The sequence below is a fragment of the Dromiciops gliroides genome, chromosome 5 (genome assembly GCF_019393635.1).
Source record: "Dromiciops gliroides isolate mDroGli1 chromosome 5, mDroGli1.pri, whole genome shotgun sequence".
Lineage (NCBI taxonomy): Eukaryota > Metazoa > Chordata > Mammalia > Microbiotheria > Microbiotheriidae > Dromiciops > Dromiciops gliroides.
Window position 1 is genome coordinate 219,924,193 of NC_057865.1, and position 22,766 is coordinate 219,946,958.

Genomic DNA, 22,766 nt, shown 5'->3' on the forward strand with positions numbered 1-22,766 from the left:
TGTGTAACTAGAAAATAATAAAATGATTTTATGATTAAAATAAGATGATTAATTACTGAGGTTCTGGAGCTCCTCTTAGGTTGTTAGGAGGCTGGTCAGTTATAAAGTTGTGCTCTCTTTGGGGACTTTTTCTTTTGGAACTCAGACAATGTTTTGGGTTTTTTTACCTTGGACTTCCAGGAAGACTTGGGGGTTACAGAGGGGAGATTTCTCTCTTCTCCTCTCCCCTTTACCAGTCAGCAACATAGCTACAAGTATAGGACAATGGAGACATGTCTGCCTAGGTGAACCTGAGTCCTTGACCACTTCTTCTTTCTGTTTCCGTCCCTAAGTATGGGTCACTGACAAGCAATCCTGAAAAATGGGTATCTCCAGCATTGGTAGTTACCTAAATAATTCCAGAACTTCTGAACAAGTCACTGGTTGCCTATTGGGAGGTTATCTCTGTAAACACTTCTTGGAGAAGAGCATGAACAGGTCTTGTTGTTGCTGCTGTTTGTCCTTTGTTCTCGAAGAGAACCATGACATTGGGAGGTAATGGCATGACTTGCAGTGAATTGGATTTAAGTGAAGGAGGGCTGTGCAGGCTCACTAACCTCACTCTCTCCTGCAGAGCCATCTGGGTCCAGTGGCAAGATATACATCAGGATGACTGGAGATAGTCCTGGATGTTTAAGGCAATTGGGGTTAAGTGACTTGCCCAGGGTCACACAGCTAAGTGTGAGATTTGAACTCAGGTCCTCACAAGTTCAGTGCCAGTGCCCCATGACTAAATCACCCTATAGCTGATGGGCTGAAGAAGAACCCACCCATTTCCTGACTGGCCAGGACATCTGGACCTTAAGAGTTGCTCAAAATAGTGATGGCCTGAGGTGAATGAAAATGTGAAACAGCTGTTCAGCAGTCCCACAAAACTGTCTTTACCTTCCTCAGGGAGTATATAATGAGTATAATGAATCATTCTTCAGTCATGTCCAACTCTTCATGATCCCATTTAGGGTTTTCTTGGCAAAGATACTGGAAAGGTTTGCTATTTCCTTCTCCAGCTCACTTCACAGATGATGGAACTGAGACAAACAGGGTGGAGTAACTTGCTCAGGGTTACACTGCTGCTAAGTATCTGAGGTCAGATTTGAACTCAAGTCCTTCTGGCTGCAGGGCCAGGACTCTATCCACTGCTGCCCATAATGAATCATTTGAGATGCTTTATATTTCTATATTTCTTACTGTGTGTCTCTGAGGCTTTGGTATCTGTAGTAGTTTCTATGATGGAGGAAATAGACTACTACCCTATGCTTGACACCCATATTGTACTATGAGTACCTTTTCTAGAGGAAATCCTGTGACCTACATTTTGCTGAGGCCCTAAAGAGAAATAATTACTCAATTTTGTTCTAGACATTTTCCTGGAGTTACTCAGAGGTAGGGGCAACAAACCAGAGGATAAGAAAAACCTGACTCCACTATTAGGGATCAGCTTCCCCATGATGGCCCAAAGATAGATCCCCTTATCCTTTTACCTCCACCCCAGGTCACCGAGCCACATCAATGTTTATATCTTTTAACTCTTAATTTTTTCACCATCGCTCCCACTATAGTTCATTTATTTCCACAGGTGACTGTGGTCAGTACACTCAGACACACCTTCATTTCCAGGAGAGATGCTATGATAGAGTGGGAAGACTCCAGGAGATAATTCATAGAATTTATTACTGGGAAGAGTTTTTAGAGATCATTGAGTCCACCCTCTTTCTCCACTTTGCTGATGAAGAAGCCAAGACCCCCAGAAAGATTAAATGATTTGCCTAGAGGCACATGGGTAGTAAATAGGAGAAACAACACTGGAATCCAGGAGCTCTGGCTCAAAATCTATTCATCAAGTTGTAGGGTGCTCTGAACCCATTTGTGGAAGTGAAGGAGCAGCCAGCCGGGATCTGAAGCCCAGGCCCTTGCACCATAAGAACTGTAGGAGGCCATGCCACCGAAACAGGAGCTGATGATTCCATTTCACTGCTATCTATCTCCTGATTTCTCTTTTGGCCCACTGCCTGTTTCCCTCAACCCTCCTTTGCTAGACTGGTGGATTCCACCCAACAAAAGCATTCCTGTGTTTTGAAGCTTAGCCTTATCAGGCTGGAGTGTTCCAAAGCCAACAAAAGGGTCTCTTCACAATCCCTTTGTCCCCTCAATGGTGCTCTCTGAGACTGAGGTGGTCAACAGGTGTGAGGACCCACCCCACTTGCCTGCACAGCAGCAACCTGGGGGTGATGACCTCAGTGCTCAGAAGATCCTCATCTTTACTTCTACCTCTCTGGGCCTCAGCTTTCTAACCTGAAAAAATGAAAGGATTGAGTGAGAGCACCTCTAAAGATTTCTTCCAGCTCTAAAATTCCATGATCCTCTGGAGATGTCAGGAAGCTTTTTCTAATTGATTCTTCTACACCCTTCTGTAAATCTGCTCCCTCCCCTCCACACTTCCTCACTTTTCTCCCCACCCCACCCCCTGAAAATGTCCAGAGTTCTGTCCAGCTGTTCTATGTCTGTGTTGGAGGCTGGGCCTTATCTTCCCATTGGACTGGGAACTCCCTGAAGGCAGGGACTGGGTCTTCCTGCTCTTCTCTCTGTGCCTCCCATCCCCATCCCCATCCCCACCCCCACCATCACCCAGGGCAGGGCACTGAAATGGGGAAAGACGTGCTCAGTGTGGGTGGTGTGTGGCAACATCGATAACAACCCCAACCTCTATACCCTTTCAAGGTGTTTGAAGCACTTTGCACATAACACCCTGTGAGGGAAGTTGTGCAGGTTTGTGATTTAGATCACGAGAGAAGGGAGAAAGGAAAAGAATAAGCCCTTATTAAGTACCTGGTACATTCCCAGGCCCTGTGCTAAGCACTTTACAGATGTCTCATGTGATCCTCACAACAGCCCTAAGAGGTAGATACTATTATTATCTCCATTTTATAGTTGAGGAAACTGAGGCAAACAGAGGTAAAGTAATTTGCCCAGGGTCACAAGGCTAGGAAATATTTGAGGCTGGATTTGAACTCATGTCTTCCTGATGCCAAGTCTGGTGCTCTGTGCACAGGCACTATGATACCTGCTAGCAGCCAAGAAGGAAAGTAACCTACTAAGGGTCACACAGATAGTAAGTATCACAGCCAGGATTCAAATCTAGGTCTCTTGACTCTACATCCAATACTCTAATTTGTTGTTGTTATTTGTCCTTCATTCTTGAAGAGGACCAGTGAAATCACAATGTTGGGGTCAAGGCACAGTGTGTTCAACCGTGGCTGATCACTCCAATACAAGCTTGGAAGGCTCTACCACAGGTTGGGTACAATGACCTTGGAAAGTCCCTGTGATGTTACAGCCTCCCCTGGGAAAGCTGAGATAGAGGAGAAGGAAGCCGGGAGGATGTCATGAAAACCAGGCGTGAAATGTCTTAAACAATGCAGTTTATTGAAGAGGAATATCAGAGAACATTTCCCCTGGACCAGGATCACTCAACAGGAAATCAAAGCATCTGGATAAAGGAGAGACCAATGGAATCCCCAAGGGTTAGAGTCACCAGGCTGAGACTCTCCCATAGGACAAGGGGCCTTCTGGGAAAGAGGGCAGGCCCCAGACATTGCCCAGGGGCCTCATATCCTAGGCATAGGCCAGCTGCTATGGAGACACTTTCCAACACATTGCAAACCCTCCAACCTCCATGGCTGTGGTCTCAACAGTTGAAGGATGCTGGAGCAGGGGGTAAGAGGCAAGAAGAGGAGTGGAAACTATGTAGGGTTGAGGATAGCAAGATGCAGTTTGGTTAGCCTGGGCTAGCGAGGGGCAGCAATGGGCAGAGTTGGGCTTTTGCTGGTTTCCTCATGTGTAGTTTAGAATTTGCTGTTGGACCTCTGGCTTCGAGTAGAGCTCTGTGAGACCTGGATGGAGCTGCTGCCACCCTCACTGAGAACCCCAGAGCTTCCAGATTGGCCAGAGTACCCACCTCCAACACTACAGCTCCCAACAGAGCTCAAGCCCCTACTGGAACTTCCCCCATGGCCCCCACTGCCAATCCCCCTGCTGCTCTTCCCCCCACTGCCATAACTGCCCCCACTGCCCATCCCCCTGCTGCTCTTCCCCCCACTGCCATAACTGCCCCCACTGCCCATCCCCCCACTGCCATAACTGCCTCCACTGCTCATCCCCCCACTGCCATAACTGCCCCCACTGGTGCCTCTCTGGCCACGTCCACTGGCTCCTCCTCCTGTGGAAACACCACTGCTGCTACTGCTGTTATAGACCATCTCTGGAGAAAAAAAATACACATGCATATGATGAGATCAGGAGCCTGACATGGTTTTCCACATGTGCACACACACACATCACAGTTATAACTAGAAATGTAGGTGCCCAAGGCAAGCAGCCCTTAAATAAAGTTCATAATTCATGGCAAGAAAATAATATGAATAATTTAAGATAAATTCAATTGAGTAGAAGATGAATTATTTATCATACTAGCTTCTACCTACTGAAGACATTCATGTATTACATTTTTGCACTCCCCAAATTTAGGTGCCCTGGGCACCTAAAATGACTCCTCTGTTTTTAAATGCTACTGATTCACCTTAGGAAAGGTGGGATTGGACTAAATGGTTTCTAGCTAACACTATAGAGGTCCATCGATTCCCATATTTCATCTTGTAACTATACCAATGGATGCAACTTCTATGAGAGATAATTGAGTGTGTCATAGTAGAAAGGGTGTAGAGGTTTCCAGTCAGCCCTGAGTTGGAGTAGGTGGCTTCCAAATCAGATTGTATAGTGCAAAGCACACTAGACTTGGAGGCAATAAACCTGGGTTCAGGTCCTGGCTTTGTCACTCACTAGTCATATGACCTTGCACTCTCTGAGTCTCAGCTTCTTCATCTGTAAAATGAAGCAATTGGACTAAATGATCTATAATATTCTGCAGCTCTGGGACCAGTGGTTTCAGAAGGAAAAAGAAAAACAGAATCCAGGAAATGTATTGGAGAGCACTTGTTTGGGTAGCCTACGCTGTGAATGCTGAGCCCTGATCTCTCAGGGAAATGAGTGGGAAGCCATAGAAAGCCCAGGGAAAGGGAGGAGATCAACCACTCCCATTCCCATAGCTACCAGCACCAAACCTGGGTTGGCTCTCTATAGCCCTGACCACAGCCTCTTTTGTCTCCTTTTCCTATTGTCCTTCCCAAGTCATAGTTTAAGAACCAACATCCAAACATTGTATCTCTCCCACAGCTCCCCAGAGGAATAAACCAATGCTTACCAATGCTCACGGTGTTCTGGCACTCTCCAGACATCCTGTTAGGGAAAAACGTCCAACTGCACATTAGTGATCCCAAGCTTGGATTTTTCCTTATGCCTCCCCTGGGCTACAATACAGCCAACTTTGGCTCAGTGGATACCTTTCCCTAAATATCACCTTTCTTCTGGATGAATTAGCTAAAGTTTAAATTCTCTACTTTCCCATGACTCTCCTCTTTCTTAAGAAGAAGGAATTCTACACAGACTAGAAGGAACTTTCTCTAGGCAGAGTTAGATCTAAATTATCTCCCTTTCCATAAACATTCTCAGAGCAGGACATTCTATGGGACTATGGCCTTGGTGCTTCGAAGTCCCTAAAAACAAAATCTTCTTCCTTCTCTTCTAGCCTATTTCTTCCCCCTGGAGTTTCTGAGCTGTTTAGCTTGAAGAGGAAACAAGAAAACTGTTTTCAGATATTAGAAGACCTATCACATGGAAAGGGAATTAAATTTACACAACTTTACTCCCCAAAAGAATGAAGATCAGTGGAGAGAAATCTGATATGAGGTTAATGACAATTACAACTGTCCAAAAAATGGAAATGGCTGTAGTGAGTTCCCCAACACTGGAGGTCATTAAAAGGAGGCAAGATCGTTTCTTGTCAGGCTGAAGCATGCTATTTTTCCTTTCTTTCATTCTTTTTCTTTTATTCAAGTCTTCATATACAAAATGACTAATATGAAGATGTTTTACGTGATTGTACATGTATAACCTATATCTGATTGCTTACCATCTAAGGGAGGGGGAGGGGAATGGAAGGAGGGATAGAATTTAGAACTCAAAACTTTTTTTTTAAATATTTTTAAATTGTGGGGGCAGCTAGGTGGTGCAGTGGATAAAGCACCAACCCTGGATTCAGGAGGACCTGAGTTCAAATCCAGCCTCAGACACTTGACACTTACTAGCTGTGTGACCCCGGGCAAGTCACTTAACCTTCATTGCCCTGCAAAAATGTTTTAATATGTAGTTAAGGAGGAAATTTTATATACATATATACATATAATTTTTTTAAAGATGACTTCTTGTCAGGGATGTTGTTTAAGGGACTCATGCTTTGGGTAGAGGGTTGGTCTAGATGCTACTCTTACAGCACCAAGATGTGCTATCTCCTCTACCCCACAACTCCCCCAAATTCAAAGATTTAAAAATCTCCTTCTAGCCCATATCTCCTTGGACCAAGCTGGGTTCCACTTTTAACTGTGTACCCACCTGCATTCCTCTCCCTCCAGAAGTTTCCTGTAGGTGGCAATCTCCATGTCCAGAGCTAGTTTGACAGACATGACCTCTTGATAATCACGAAGTAGGCGGGCTAGTTCATCCTTGGCCTGCTGCAGGGCAGCCTTGAGTTCCACCACCTTGGCATTCGCATCTTTGAGAGCCATCTCCCCACGCTGCTCAGCATCGGCAATGGCTGCTTGAAGGTTGGCATTCTGATGGGAATAATGGAATTAGTGGCATCACAGTTTTTCAGATGGATGCTTCCTGTGTCTGGATAAGTGTGACTAGAGTGATCGCTTCCTGCTTATATGTCCCTCTATGGTTTACAAAGCACAGTCCTCATAACAGCTCTGTGAGGTAGACAAGCCTTATATTTCCTGTTTTCCACCTCTCTTTTTCATGTAGCTAATCAACATCAGAAGCAGGATCGGCATTCAGGTCTGCTAATCCTAGGGTGAAATATTCTTTCTACCACTGAAAATCTATCTCTGCCAAGAAACTTGCCTGGGCTAATTTTTTTGTTGTTGTTTAGGCAGTTGGGGTTAAGTGACTTGCCCAGGGTCACACAGCTAGTAAGTGTCAAGCGTCTGAGTCCAGATTTGAATTCAGGTACCCCTGATTCCAGGACTGGTGCTTTATCCACTGCACCACCTAGCTGCCCCTAATTTTTTTTTAAATGGCTAAAAACTTCCCAGCCTCCCCCAACTCATCCAATCTGGTTATGGGGCTTCCATAGCTATTCCCCGAATAAAGGTACTTACATCTTGGTTATCTAAATATTTGCCTGATCTTTTATATTTTGGTAATATTTCTGACATTAGCCTGCTTTAGGTTTCCATGGGGCAAGGCCTGAATGTGGTCACTCTCTTGGTTGAAGTTCCCAGGACAGGATCACACACACTTGGATGGATGGAGGGACACTAATCAATCAACAAGCATTTATTGAACACTTACTATGTACCAGGCAGTGAACCAAGAGCTTCCCACACAGAAAATTAGGCCTTGCATTTTCACTTTCACTAACCATGTTTTATGGTTTAAGCTTAAGCCATAATAATAATAATCACTGCTACAGTAGCTGACATTTTAAGTTTGCAAAGCTTTTTACATACATTATCTCATTTGAACCTTTTCATTTTACAAATGAGGAAACTGAGGCTCAGGGAGAAGAAGTAACTTGTCAGAGGCAGGACCTGAACCCAGATCTTCCTGGTGCCAAGTCCAGCCTCAATCACCTCTCCATCCATATACCCACCTGCTTCTTGACATTCTCAATTTCAGCTCGAAGTCTCTGGATCATCCTATTGAGCTCAGAGATCTCACTCTTGATGCTTTTCAGGTCATCCCCATGCCTGCCAGCCGTGTTTTCCAGCTCTCCTAGCTAACAATCAGAAAACAACCTCATAGTCAGAGCACTGGAAGGAATTTTAGAGATCTAGTCTAAATCCCCCCCCCCATTTTACAGATGCAGACACCGAGGCCCAAGAGGGAAGGTGACTTGCCCCAAAGTTCCCACTGTAGAGCTAGGACTGAACCCCCAAGAACCCTCATTCTCACAATTCTTTTTTTTTTCTTTTTTGATGAGGCAATTGGAATTAAGTGGCTTGCCCAGGGTCACACAGCTAGTAAGTGTCAAGTATATGAGGTCGGATTTGAACTCAAGTCCTCCTGAATCTCTATTCACTGTGCCACCTAGCTGCCCCCTCACAATTCTTTACACCATGTCATTGCTATTCTTTGAGGGACAGCACCAGAGTGTGATGGTTCCAGAACTCAGAACCCAGAACCTCACTCACTTCCAGGTTGGTGCAACTACCCAAGATGGGGAATTTCTGACTGTTCTGGTGTGCCCAACTAGGGAGAACCTGTGGAGCTCTTTGTGCCAACACAGAAAGTCTGAGTTCACCCAATTTCCCCTGGCTGCATAGTAGAATAGGCATTGTGTATTCTGCATCAAGAGCAGATGGTAAAGGAAATTTACTTGGAATTCAGTAAGGACTTAGGTTGAACCACTTTTTGTGTGATGAACCCCTTTGCCAGGCAGGTGAAGCCTATTGCCCCCCCCCTTCTCAGAATAATTATTTTAAGTGCATAAAATAAAATACATAGGATTATTAGGAAACCAATTATATTGAAATAGTTTTGTTTGTGTTTTTTTTTCTTAGTGAGGCAATTGGGGTTAAGTGACTTGCCCAGGGTCACACAGCTAGTAAGTGTCAAATGTCTGAGGCCGGATTTGAACTCAGGTACTCCTGACTCCAGGGCCAGTGCTCTATCCACCGCGCCACCTAGCTGCCCCGAAATAGTTTTTTTAAAAGAAGTTCAGAGAAAAAGAGTGGGAAGGAGGAATGGAGGGAGGGAGAGACAGAGAGACAGAGACAGAGACAGGGAGAGAGAGAGAGAGAGAGAGAGAGAGGAGAGAGAGAGAGAGAGAGAAGAGAGGAGAGAGAGAGAGAGAGGAGAGAGAGAGAGAGAGATTTCATGAACTCCAGGTTTAAGATCTCCTGATTAGAGAGGTTTCCGTTTTCTACTTAGCAATGATTGGGAAGAGGATTCCTTGCAAGCTAGAGCAGGCAACTGAGAGGAGTGGTAGAACTTTTCCCCCTTAGGATTATGAAAAATAACTCTAAACTCTCATTAATAAAACTTAAGGTCACACAAGTATTACTCTCCCCTTTTTGTTTGTTTTGTTTTGTTTTGTTTTTGTGGGGCAATGAGGGTTAAGGGACTTGCCCAGGGTCACACAGCTAGTAAGTGTCAAGTATCTGAGGCCAGATTTGAACTCAGGTCCTCCTGAATCCAGGGCCGGTACTTTATCCATTGTGCCACCTAGCTACCCCTCCCCTTTTTGAAGAAGCAGCAGCCTCAGAGGGATGGGGACTACCCATGGTCACACAGCTAGAAAGTGGCCAATCTGGAGTTCAAACCCAGGTTTTCTGCCTCTTGGTTAGAAAGAATAGATGGGGCTCTCATATATTGGTAAGCCTGGACTGTCAGAAGCAGGAGTCTGATTTTAACGAACTCCTTGCCCCATCTCTAGGGTCCTAGAGCACCAGAAGTCATCCCAATCTAATGAACCAGTATCACTTACTTTCCTCTGGTACAGGGCCACGGTCTCAGCCTTGCTCCTCTGGGTGATCTCCTCATATTGTGTTCGGACTTCAGCGATGATGCTATCCAGGTCCAGGCATCGATTGTTGTCCATGGAAAGAATCACGGAGGTGTCGCTGGTTTCTGACTGCATCTGGGACAGCTCCTGCAAACCCACATGGATACACTCACTCCCAGATATGGTCTATGGGCACCCAAACCATCAGAGGAGGAGGAGGAAGTGCAGGAGAGGAGAAGGAGGTGGAAGAGGAGCAGGAGGGAAGTGAGAAGTAGAAAACAGAAAGAAGGCTCAGGGATGACTGGAAAATAGCTGAGTCTAACCAGGATAGCACTAAATGTAGCATATGAAGGAAATAATATGAATTCCAGGAATAGGGACTGAAGTTATATAACAGGACTTTCCTGAAAGTCCCCCAAAGAGAGGCTAGAAAAGCTCACCAAGGTTGGTCATCGTTGGTCATTCTGCCCAGGAGAACAGACCCAAGCAGTATTCTTGAGATGAAGTCTCTCTGGAAGAAGTCTTTAAGCCCTTGTTTAAGAAGCCAAGTAGGTAGCAAGGATAGAAAGTGAGAACTCACCGCTTCGTACAAGGCCTTTAAGAAGTTAATTTCATCCATCAGGTTCTCCATTTTAACCTCCAGTTCTACTTTGTTCATGTAGGCAGCATCTACATCCTGTCAAAGAATTCAATTGGTCTGAATTGTGTTCTGGGGTGACCCACCACACAGGGGTTGAGAGGTCCAGAGAGAAAAAGATTGCAGATCCAGTACTGGAAGGACCCCCAGAGACCAGGTGGTACACTTTGCCCGTTTTACAGGTAAGGAAAACTGAGACCCAAGGAGGTTCAGTAACTGGCCCAAAGTCACACAGGTCCATAATTCCAGATTCAGTGTTCTTTTCACTGTACAATATACTATGTCCTTAGAGAAAATATAGTTGTGACCTTCAGGAAGCTGATAAGGAAGTCAGGACCCAGGCAGACATACAACCAAAGACAGGATTAGGGGCAGCTAGAAAGAATTATTCATATCAGAGTTGAGGGGACAGAATTTGAGGGGCAAAGATGTAGGAGTTCATCCAGGAAGACTTCCTGGAAAAGGAGAATCTGGTAGAAGGCAATGGAGATGGACAAAGTTGGACTCTAAGGAGGAGAGTTGAGTAGTAAGACTCAGAGAAAATGGAACAGTGAGGGGACAGGTAAGGCATGTGTTAGGAATTGGGAATAGGTTTGTCTAGCTCGAATAAAATCAATAGGGAGGGGCAGCTAGGTGGCGCAGTGGATAGAGCACCGGCCCTGGAGTCAGGAGTACCTGAGTTCAAATCCGGCCTCAGACACTTAACACTTACTAGCTGTGTGACCCTGGGCAAGTCACTTAACCCCAATTGCCTCACTAAAAAAAAAAAAAAAATCAATAGGGAGAGAATAACAAAGGGGGAAGATGAAATGGGAAAAAACAGTAGTAGCTGAGATGTATATTTTACTTTGGGAAAGCAAAGTGGTGCAGTGGATAGAGCACCAGGCCTGGAGTCAGGAGGACCTGAGTTCAAATCCGGCCTCAGACACTTCCTGTGTGACCCTGTTGACCTCAATTTCCTCATCTGTAAAATGAGCTGGAGAAGGAAATGACAAACCACTCTAGTACCTAAGCAAGAAAACCCCAAATGGGGCCATGAGGAGTCGGACATGGCTAATTGACTAAACAACAACAAATATCACACTTTATGGTTCTCAGAGCCCTTTCCATATATCTCATGATCTTCACAACAACCCCCATTTTACAGATGAGGAAATAGAAGCTCAGAAGTTAAGTGACCTGCCCAAGGTCACATAGCTGTCTTTTATATCAAAGGTAGGTCTCTCCTAACTCCACATCTGAGACTCTTTGAACACACCATGCTGCCTCTCCAAAGAATGGTACAGTGGCCTTTAAAGGCACATGGGGAATTTGAATTTGAGAGGACAGATAGGTCAAGGTGGGCAGCAGGGTTTTAAGATGAACTAAAAGCAATTTTTACTCTCCAAGGGAAGACATTCCACAGACTGTTGCAGTTCTTTTAACTCATAGGCCAAGAACTTATAAACCAAGAATATTAACTACTAGTAATACTACTACTACTACTACTAATAGCTCCCATTTTTCTAGCACCCAAGATTTACAAAGCAATAATCCAGTAAGAAAGGTATCACTATACCTATTTTTCAGATAAGTAAACTGAGGTTCAGGTGAAGATACATGCCCAGAATCATACAACTAGTAAACATCAGGGTTTTTTTTGCTCTCTTTGTACATATTTCTGGCATAACTTAATATCCAACCAGATTTAAAATCCAATGAGCCCAGAACCTTGGTACTTCATTCACTTTTCCTGAGTGAAAGAGCTTTACCCTGAATACTGGACACTCTACCTTACGGTAGGGCTTCTTTGGGAGGACTCCTACCTGCCCAGGAAGCAAATATCTCCCTGGATCCTGATTCCTCACAAGGGTCTCCCCAGCTCGCCAGATTCAAAGTGAGAGATGGGGTGATGATAAGATACATAGCAGGGCTTCTTCGCCTGGAGTCCACAAACGTTTTTAAAAATATTTGGATTACTTTATTTCAGTAGAATTTGTTTCCCTTATATTCCTATGCTTTTTAAATAAAATTTCATGCATTTAAAAGAATTATTGTGAGAAGGATCCATAGGCTTCATCTGACTGCCAGGGGGGTCCGCAACACAAAAAAAGTTAAGAACCCCTGATGTAGAGGAAAGAACTCCAGGGTGAGAACTGCAACACTTGAGTTCTAACTATGGGACCTTAGGCTAATCGCTTCATCTCTGGGCTTATTTCATTGATAGGATGAGGAGATTGGACTAGATAAACCCTGCCTTTCTTTCCAGCTATAACATTCCTGGAAGCTGATATCTACTAATGTTCCTTCCCATCTTTCCACTTCCAGAGTTGGCATCTCTCTCAAGCTCCCAGTCACGCGTACCACTGTGAGGTCCCCAGGGAACAGGGGTGAAAGCGGGGAACCTCACCTTCTTAAGAACCACAAAGTCATTCTCAGCAGCAGTGCGTTTGTTGATCTCATCTTCATACCTGTGGAGAAAAAAGACATTTCAGGTCAGAACCTTCCCAGGACCTCCAGGGAGTCTTCATAATTGTCAGGAAAACCAGGCTGACCAACAGCATCCTGTCTCTACTTTGAAAAAACAAGGTTAGGCATATATGATTGTTCGCCACCTCAGGGAGGTGGGAGGGGAGGGAGGGAAAGAGAGATAAAAACTAGAACCCAAAATTATAAATAAAATGTTTATTATTTTTTAAAAATAAGGTTAGGGTTGGACCTAAGGAAAAACATGCAAATGGTGATGAATTGACTATTGGACACTTCTAAAGTCTTCCTCTCCAAAGAAAGCCCTCCTGGGTTGATCAGGGAAGAACCCTATATCACCTGGAGTTAAGACCCTTCCCCTATATCATACTTCCCTTCCTTTTCCCATCCCACATTGGGCTTACCCTATTTCATTACCCTGGGCTTACCCACATATGACATTAATACTTTACTGTCCAGCCGGTGCCTGTTGCTCTTATTGGTATCCAATTCAAGCAGTTCAATTCTATCTTGCTAGCTATCTTTTACTTATCTGTCTATGTCTATACTTCTGTCGTAGACTATGAGTCCCTAAGAGTAGGGACCACATAAGTGTGTTCTTTCTGTCTCTCAATGTTATGATAGAAAAGCCTTTTGAAAGATCACCTTCTATCAGCCACAGTGTGAATTACACTGACCAGGAATATGCCCCCTATCAATATCGAAGGCCAGAAAGTTCCATGGGGACATGAGGTTAATACGAGTGTTCAGTATTCTGATTGTAGACCACTCAAGAGCTGTAGGGATGGGAGGTGACAGTAAATACAAAATTTAGGGAAAGGAGAGACCTTGGGAGAGCAGGATACAGGCAAAACCTGAGGTTTCCTGGATTAGGAGTTATTTAAATGATGAGGATTAGAAGTAATTTAAATGATGAGACAGAAATCGGTAGGTGATGGAGGTGAAGGAAAGAATAGAAGGGGAGAATGATTGGAGAAAACATTGAAAAGAAAGTCAGAAGGGACTATTTAGGAGCCCAATCACCTCAATCTAGAGGAAAGGAAGTAGACCCAGAGAGGAGGATATCACAGAGCAAGGAATTAGCAAAACAGGGACTAGCACCCAAGTCTAATTTCCCTTCTGGATCTAAATCTATGACACTCTTCCCCCTCCCCCATTCAGATGCTTGCTTGCTCATCTACAGTTGAAGTGAAACTCACTTCTTCTTGAAGTCTTCCACCATGTCTTCCATACTGCTCAACTCCCCATTCAGCTTGTTTTTTTCATTGAGCACCCCATCCAGGTGGGACTTGAGGCTGCTGATGTAGTTCTCAAAGAAGGGATCAAGGTTCAGGGTGTTGGAGCCAGAGGTGGAGCCTTGGTCCTGAAGCAGCTGCCACTTGGTCTCTAGGACTTGGTTCTGTTGTTCCAGGAACCGGACCTGTGAACCAAAAAGGAGACGCTATCAATACCCTCCTGGACTCCTCCTCCAGGGCAAAGCTGGCCAAGCTCCACCTCTCCCCAGAAAGCTCTGTGATTGGTTACTAGAGTCCAAGGAATCAGAAAACTGAGGTGTCCATCCTGGTTTGGACCAGTTACTATCCATCTGACTTCAGTCATTTAACTACACTGTACCTCAGTCTCCTCATCAGTAAAATGGAGATAATCACACTTGAACTAAATGAATGCATTGACTACTACAGAATCAAATGAGGAAACAAATACAAAAGTACTTTGTAATCATAAAGTACAGAGCAATGCCTGTTCTTACTACTATGAAAGGTACATATTATGTTGTATGTATGTTGTTATGTTGATATATCATATCATATTACATTACATTATTTTACATTGATTATACTTATTATGCTCCATGATATGATATGAAACATATTGTATTATGTCATATTACAGAAATGATAAACCTCTCAGCATCTTTGCCAAGAAAATCCCAACAGCAAACCCTTATCAGTCTCTTCAGCAAAATGTGGATAATGCCTACTCTTAACAGCTTCTCTCTGCCCCCCCCCAGACCAGGTTCAAATAAATACATGTGAATGCATTCGAGAAACACTTACTGTGTGCTTACTATTGCAAAGGCATTCTGCTGGGCAGAATAAGACATCCTACATCTGGTCTTGGGAGATAAGACACAATGCCTACCAGTGTGATTGGAAGGATGCTGAGAAGACCCCACACCTTCAAATGACTTCCCCTTTCATATCTAAGGTTTCACCATTACAGACTACCCTAAAGTAGGTCCTTTTCCTTCACAACTATCTTTTACAATACAAATATCAGGTTGTCCTCCTGGAAAGAAGGGAATAGAGAGGGAAAAGGCATTTATTAAGTAGCTACTATGTGCCAGGTAAAGTGCTAAGCACTTTACAAATATTATCTCATTTGATCCTCACAACAACCCTAGGAGTTAAGTGTGCTAGCATTATCCCACTTTTACAGCTGAGGAAACTGAGACAGACTGAGATTGAGTGACTTGCCTAGGGTCACACAGCTAGTAAGTATATTAGGCTGTATTTTAACTCAGGTCTTCCTGATTTCAAGTCCAGCACTCTATCTGCTATCCTACCCAGCTATCCGTGAATGAGTTTTGCTAGGCAACCCGAGAAGGAGGTAGAGAAGACAGGCTGGAATATTTGGATGTTAAAGCCAGAAGACAAGTTAGAGTCCAGTCAACCACCCCATTTTATAGAAGTGGAAACTGACCACCCAGAAATTTGCCCAAGGACACAGATCTTATTAGTGGTCGATCCAGAATTCTCTCCACTCCACCTTTAAGTAGAAATTGACAAATTTGTGTGAAGTTTGAGGTTTGGTTTGAGCGTTTTGGGGGGAGGAAGGAGAAAGAGGAGTAGGAAATGAGAGCAAATTTCTACTTCACAATGAAGTTTAGCTGAGACCAGCTCTGCTAAACTGTGTGTTCCCCCTAAAGGTTTTTCTATGCTTCTTTTTACTTTATAATCATACTACTAATGGCTCACTTTTCCATGTATTTTGAAGTTCTAGCTCATTATATCCTCATAAAACCCTTATGAAGTGAGCGGTACAAGTATTATTCATGCCCCTTTTGTAGATGACAAACTGAGGCTGAGACAGATAATGTGACCTGCAGAAGGCCATAGGTGCTACTCATTAGAGAGCCAGGTTTCAAAGCACAATGCTTCTTGAAAGCACTAGGCATTTTTCCTCTATTGCACACATTTATCTTAATGATTCTCCTTCCTCAGCCCAAGGAATAAATGCGTGCCAAGGCAGCTTACAATAATTAGTCAAATTGCAATGCGGTTGCTTATTTACCTCAAAATGACAGAAACAACCACGTTTTTATCAGAGTTCCCAAATCATTTCTCTTTGGTCTTGGAGATTTTTTTCCTTTTCAAATGTGCCAGAAATTCAGGTCATTATCAACCCTTCACAATAAATAATGGTACTGTCCTATGAGAACTTCTCTTAGAAGGAATTCTAGTGAGAAAAATATTTGCAATTTGAGTCAAAAAAAAAAAAACCAACAACCTGGGTTCAAGTTCCAGAGACCCTGAATAAGTCAATTAATCTCTAAGCCTCAGTTTCCTCATCTGTAAAAGTTAGATAATATTTTGCATTACTTTTTTACAGGGTTTGTGAAGAAAGTGCTTTGTCGATGGTAAAAGGTTCTAAAAAAAGAGACTATATCCATCTTAACCATTGTGCCCCAGCTCTACCTCCTTCTCTTCCCATAGGCTGGGATAGAGAGCATCACCTCTGACTGAGGCAAAGGTCAGTTTTATCATTTGCCCTCTCTCTTCCTAAGATGACTAGTCCACACTGACCTGAGGATCGATAGGAAAATTAAAGAGCTTTAATCTCAAAGACCTTATTCTCTCCAGGGAAACCCTCTGAGCCAGTACTATGGACAAAGGATATAAGCAGAGTGGCCATGTTAGCAAGAAAAGGAAAGCAAAATTTGCCTGATAAGAGTTGATTGATCACTGAGAAATTCCTGGAAGTTGCAGCTGAGCTAAGTTAGTTTGCTATCTAAAGATAAAATGATGGAATTTTACAACTGGATAGGACCTTAGCAATTTTCTAGGCAAATCGCCTCACTTTGCATATGAAGTAACTGAGGCACAGCAAGGGTCATAGCTTGAGATCTGGATTCTTTAGATCCAAGTAGATGCAGATCCTTTAAATCTAGAAGGGACCTTACAGGTCCTCAAGTCCAACAGTTTCATTTTATAGATGAGGAAGTGAAGGGACTGACCCACTACATAGTAGGTAACATAGTCATCATTTGAACCAGAATCCTGAATCCAAGTCAAGCACATTTTACATCATAATACACGATCTGGGCAGATACTATGGTACCAAGTTTCCTGGTTGCCCCATTGTGCCAGGTTGACTCACCTTGTCAATAAAGGCAGCAAATTTGTTATTGAGGGTCTTGATCTGCTCCTTCTCTTGGGTCTTCACCTGCCCAATTTGGGGGTCGATCTCCACATTGAGGGGCTTTAGGAGACTCTGGTTGACAGTCACTTCATGTATACCGCCAGGGAAACCACCAGGACCACCGGGGCCACCAAAGCCACCAGGGCCACCAAAGCTACCAGCTCCCCCTCCAAAGCCACCAGCTCCCCCTCTAAATCCACCAGCTCCCCCTCCAAAGCCACCAGCTCCCCCTCCTAAGCCACCAGCTCCCCCTCCAAAGCCACCAACTCCCCCTCCAAAGCCACCAGCTCCAAAACCACTACCCCCAAAGCCACAACTTCGGCCACCACTGAAGCCTCCTGCCTGATAACTACCCCCAGCTATGCTACTGGAGATCTTCTTGTTCCTCCCAAGAGAGTACAAGCTTCTGCTGCCAAAGCCCCAACCCATCATGCCACAGGCTGAGGAAACACTGCCACCACCGCTGCCACCACCTCCTCCATATCGGGAAGCAGATGTCGACCTGCCAGAGCTGATGCGGCTCCTGCTAGAGACCACAGCGGATCGGCCACTGAATCCCTGGCGTTGCCCTCCACTGGAGGTCCTACAAGACTGTTGGCTATAACTGACTTGGCGGCTCATGGTGATATTCTCCAAAAGAAAGATGAACTTGGAGCACCAGGGGAAGGAAGTCTGGAGGATACTCTGAAACCTTCTGAAGCTCAGGGCCCAGGATGGCCCCTTATATGAAGCTGAGGAGCTTGGCCAGCTGCTTCTGAGCTAGCGACCTAATTGAGGGAATTAACGGGTTGGGTTTGCCTGGCAGCGATAGACGGAGTCCAAAGCTAGCAACACACCTTGATAATCACTCAAAATTTCCAAATTGCTTTGTATTACCAGGGTTACTCAACAACAAAAAAGCTTGTGTTAAGAAAAGGGGCCTTCCTGCAGGGCCTGACCCAGCCCCAAATCCCCAAAGGATCTTACATTTGGGTTTCAGGGATTAGGTTAGCATTTCTCTAGTCCTCCTTAATCCTTCATGGTGACCCTACCTGCCCATCTCATCAATTGCTAACACCCATGTAAAGCATTCACTGTAGGAGGTCATGTATGTAGGACCACCAAACTAGGGGGTCAGAAGACCTATGGTCTTACTCCAAGCTCCGCAAATCACTTCTCCTTTCTGAGCCTCTATTTCTTCATTTTAAAAAATGGCTAATTTCAGCAATTTCATCTGGGACCATCTCCGGTTGTCCTGACCTGTGTTTTGCCATTGGACCCAGATGTCTCTGGAGAAAAGAGTGAGGTTGGTGACCTTGCATAGCTCTTCCTCATTTAAATCCAATTCACTGCAAATCATGACATCACTTCCCAATGTCAAGGTCCTCTTCAAGAACAAAGGACAGGGGCAGCTAGATGGCGCAGTGGATAGAGCACCGGCCCTAGATTCAGGAGATCCTGAGTTCAAATCTGGCCTCAGACACTTGACACTTACTAGCTGTGTGACCCTGGGCAAGTCACTTAACCCCAATCGCCTCACTAGAAGAAGAAGAAGAAGAAGAAGAGACAAACAACAACAAATTTCAGATATTTTCCTTAAATTCAAAATTTCAGATTTTTCCTTATTTTCAAGGAATGTACTATAGGAATAAGAGGCGGGTGGAAGAACAGGGGTGAGGGTAAAGAGATGTCTACTATATCAAAAGGAATTGATTTTTTAAGTGAGGCAATTGGGGTTAAGTGACTTGCCCAGGGTCACACTGCTAGTAAGTGTTAAGTGTCTGGGGCAGGATTTGAACTCAGGTCCTCCTGACTCCAGGGCTGGTGCTCTATCCACTGTACTACCTAGCTGCCCCCAAATTGATTTTTTTTAAACAAGAAATTAAATGGACAGTAAAGAATGAAAGACTGTCCCTCTGAGGTCCTCATGCTATTACCTCCATCTGAACAGACCAAGCAGAAGTCCAGCTCCTCAGGAAACTTAGTTTTGGCATTCAGTTCAGTCATTCTCAGAACTTATTTTCTTCTCAATCACACAACTAGTAAGTGTCAAGTGTCTGAGGCCAGATTTGAACTCAGGTCCTCCTGAATCCAGGGCCTGTACTTTATCACTGAGCCACATAGCTGCCCCCTTTTTGGTGCCTTTTAAAAAAAAAAATCATACCACATTGACCATTGGCCATTCTGACTTTAAGCAAGACCCATCTTTTCACTTAAATCTGGATGTTTCATTAGGTCCCAAGAAGGGCCCTTTGAAGCATGACAGTTATCCATTGAAAATATAGAAACAAACTGGTATACTTTGGGCACAATTAGTTCATGGCTGATGAACCTTGGAGGACACTTCTATCCATCCCATGAGGATTCCCAGGGACCTCACCCTATTGGACTTGGCCAAGAAGGAAGTTTTTATTTTAATCACTAAGAATGAACTTCAAAGAGTTTGGGGTGGAAGTCTAGGACTATAATGAGGGCCCTTCCCAAATCCCTGCTTCTTGCCAATGCTGGCTGCTAATCTTCTCCAGAGGCAGAGAATAAAAGCTTCATGCTTCCCCCTATCCCGGTCATTGCTACAAACCAGCAGAGATATACATGTGAAGAGAGAAAGATAGTGCTGAGGAACTGCTAAGCTGATGACCTGGAGCAGTAGGAACGGTCTGGACCAGCCTGCTCCAGAGGGTAGCTGACATGGATATTTCTTGGGACAACCTGCATCTTCTGCCCATTGCTAGGGGATGGTGAAGAATTCAATGCAACATTCATTGAGCCCCAACTATGTGCGGAGCACTGCACAAGGCAACTGGAAGAGATACAAGATGAATAAGACTCGGCCCTTCCCCACATGGAGTTTACAATCTTGTACCTGGAAAAATGGAGGTGTGACCATTGTGACTTGGAGAAGCCATGTCAGTCTCTCTCCGGGCATGAGTACAGATGTGAAGTATCCCACATGGAACAGAGTCCGTCCTTGGCACTTAGGAGAACCAAAGAAGGAAGGAAGCTTGGTCTCTGCCTCCCAAGGACTACCATACTGAGGACACAGATGCCAACTGGGACACAGGGAACCTAAGACAGACCTGGGACTGACTGAACAGTGGAGGAGGAAAGGGATGAGGCAAGAGAAAGGGATTGGGGAGAATGGGATAACCAAGAGAGAACATTAGTCTAGGAAGCTCCTCTGAATGAGTGATGGAAAGTCAGGGAAGGGCCAACACAAAGATCCAGAAACCAGAGAGTGGAAATTGGCTTTTCTAGACTGGAGCAGCCAATTCTGTGGTCCATAGCAGAAGAAGACATTGGCCTTTCTGAAAAAATCCATCCCCCAACTGCAGGGTAAGCTCAGAGAATCAGTCTGGACCTGACAAGGCACCAGGGATCTGAACAGAACAAATCAGATACTGACCTAGTAGGATGAGATCTTGAACAGGGGCTCATCCCTCTAAAACAAGGAAGCCTTGGGGCAGCTAGGTGGTACAGTGGATAAAGCACCAGCCCTGGATTCAGGAGGACTTGAGTTCAAATCCAGCCTCGGACACTTGACACTTACTAGCTGTGTGACCCTGGGCAAGTCACTTACCCTTCATTGCCCCCCGCCCCTGCCCAGATGAAGTTTGACTGAGTGGGATAACCCTACCAGAGCAGTCCAGGCTAACTGATGCTCCGGTAACATCCCTGTGCTAAGAGTAAAAAACCTAACTAAGGCTTATTCTCAATTCTGCCAATTATTGAGACCTTGGGTAACTCACCTAACTTTTCTGCCTCTCAATTTCTCCATCTGTGTGATGGAGAAAATAATGTGTAATTATTATTACAGAAAATCCTGTGTAATTAAACGGCATTGTTGTGAGATGCAAATGAGAGCATTAAATCCAACAAGTACTTATTGGCAGAGTACTCTGAGAGTAGAGAAGTGGGAAGGAATATAACTCAGTATATTAGAGAACTGCTTGAAAAATAGAAACTGATTTTAAAGAATGATTTTAAATATTCCTATAATAATATGCCAAAATCAAAGGTTCTGTGAATGAAACTCAGTGTTGGAATTATAGGAGCACCATATGTTCCCCCAGAAGAGCAAAGAACTCACACTGAGTGCTCACCAACCCTCAGCTGGCCACGTGTTTTGAGTTGTGTTTCCCACCAATGGGAAGGGTTGGGCTGTCCTCAGTTGTGACTCCGACTCTAACTCCCTTGTCACTGAGGATATGCATTGTAGGACAACTGGTCAGGGTTAGATACAGCCTGTAGCTATGGGACAGAGTGAGCTAAGTAGCTCACATGGGCTTCTGCCCCTGACTTTCCCTCAGTTCCATACTCTAAGCAATTCCCCAATATAAACCTTCTAGTTCAGTCTAGCCCCTGTCCTCACTGTTTCTGATGCCAGCCTTACTCATTTCTATGTCCCTGATTTTGCTTAAGTCATTTCCTTCAGGACTTAAAACCTCCTTCTCTCTAGACCAGGGTTTCTTAACCTTTTGGGGGTTCTGGACCTCTGAGCTAATCTGGAAAAGTCACTGTACCCCTTCTCAGAATCATGTTTTTAAATGCATAATATAAAATGCATAGGATTACAAAGGAAATTCATCATATTGAAATAGCTATTTTAAAATGGGTTTTTTTAAGTTTACAGATCCTAGGTTAAGAATCTCTGCTTCAAAATCATAGATTTTTAGAATTTAGAGGGATCTCAAAAAATCACTTGGTTTATGGCATATTTTTCCCATTTTACAGATGAAGCAATCAAGGCCTTGTGGCATAAGAGGATTAGAACTCACATTCTAAGCCTCTACTAGAGTACTTTCTTCTTCCACTTGTCCATCCCTTACTCTCAAGTTATCCAAATCCCAACCATCCTTCAGAGTCAGCACCTTACACATAAAAATGCGTTGAATGGAAGCCCAGCCACCTCCATGAGACCCTCCCTGATTTGTCCAGCCCAGAATGATAGTGACAGGGATCTGACTCAGAGCTCTCTACTACTCACCATCCATGCCACTCATTTGACCACCATTATCTGTCACCAGTGGTGACTATTTCAATCTATGATGGTCTCAAGCAGGTGAATCTTATTTCCCCAACTAGACTCTAACCCCCATTTCAGGGTAGAGATCATGTCCTATCCACCCCAATAGCACCCGGCAAGGGGCTTTGCCTAGAGTCTAATTAGGAATCTTTGCACTGGGACCAATGACATAGCAGGACCTGTGGTCTGGCCCCATCCTAATTACAGCTCTGGTCTTGAATATAAAAACTGCTTGGTGAATTCTCCTTGAAATAAATTGAGTTGAACTGAGCACTGCAGCCTCAGATACACAAACATACACGCAAAAATGTAAAAAGATCTTGCCTTTGTGTGAGGATTGATGTTTTTTCAAAGACCTTTCACACATCCTACTTCGCTCCCAATAGTTCTCCCTAACTCTTTTCTCTACCTTCTCCAAACCATCTCCAAAACACCTTTGACAGTTTCATCTTTTTTTTTTTTTTTTAGTGAGGCAATTGGGGTTAAGTGACTTGCCCAGGGTCACACAGCTAGTAAGTGTTAAGTGTCTGAGGCCGGATTTGAACTCAGGTACTCCTGAATCCAGGGCCAATGCTCTA

General features: G+C 44.2%; 1 protein-coding gene across 1 annotated transcript; it reads right to left on the bottom strand.

Moving 5' to 3' along the window:
* Nucleotides 1-3,881: 3,881 nt before the first annotated feature.
* Nucleotides 3,882-17,807, bottom strand: LOC122728955 (keratin, type II cytoskeletal 2 oral-like). The gene is made up of 9 exons (XM_043967649.1): nt 17,145-17,807; nt 13,964-14,184; nt 12,688-12,748; nt 10,242-10,337; nt 9,644-9,808; nt 7,808-7,933; nt 6,544-6,764; nt 5,297-5,331; nt 3,882-4,297 (listed from the first exon to the last, which is right to left on the bottom strand). The coding sequence occupies exons 1-9, from the start codon at nt 17,805-17,807 to the stop codon at nt 3,882-3,884; spliced, it is 2,004 nt and encodes a 667-aa protein (XP_043823584.1).
* Between the last annotated feature and the right edge of the window lie 4,959 nt (nt 17,808-22,766).

Coding starts and splice junctions, on each gene's coding strand:
- LOC122728955 (XM_043967649.1), bottom strand. CDS start 17,807: ATGAGCCGCCAAGTCAGTTATAGCCAACAGTCTTGTAGGACCTCCAGT. Junction 12,749..13,963: donor GTGGAAGACTTCAAGAAGAA/GTGAGTTTCACT, acceptor TTTTCTCCACAG/GTATGAAGATGAGATCAACA. Junction 7,934..9,643: donor TGGCCCTGTACCAGAGGAAA/GTAAGTGATACT, acceptor TCTGATTGTTAG/CTAGGAGAGCTGGAAAACAC.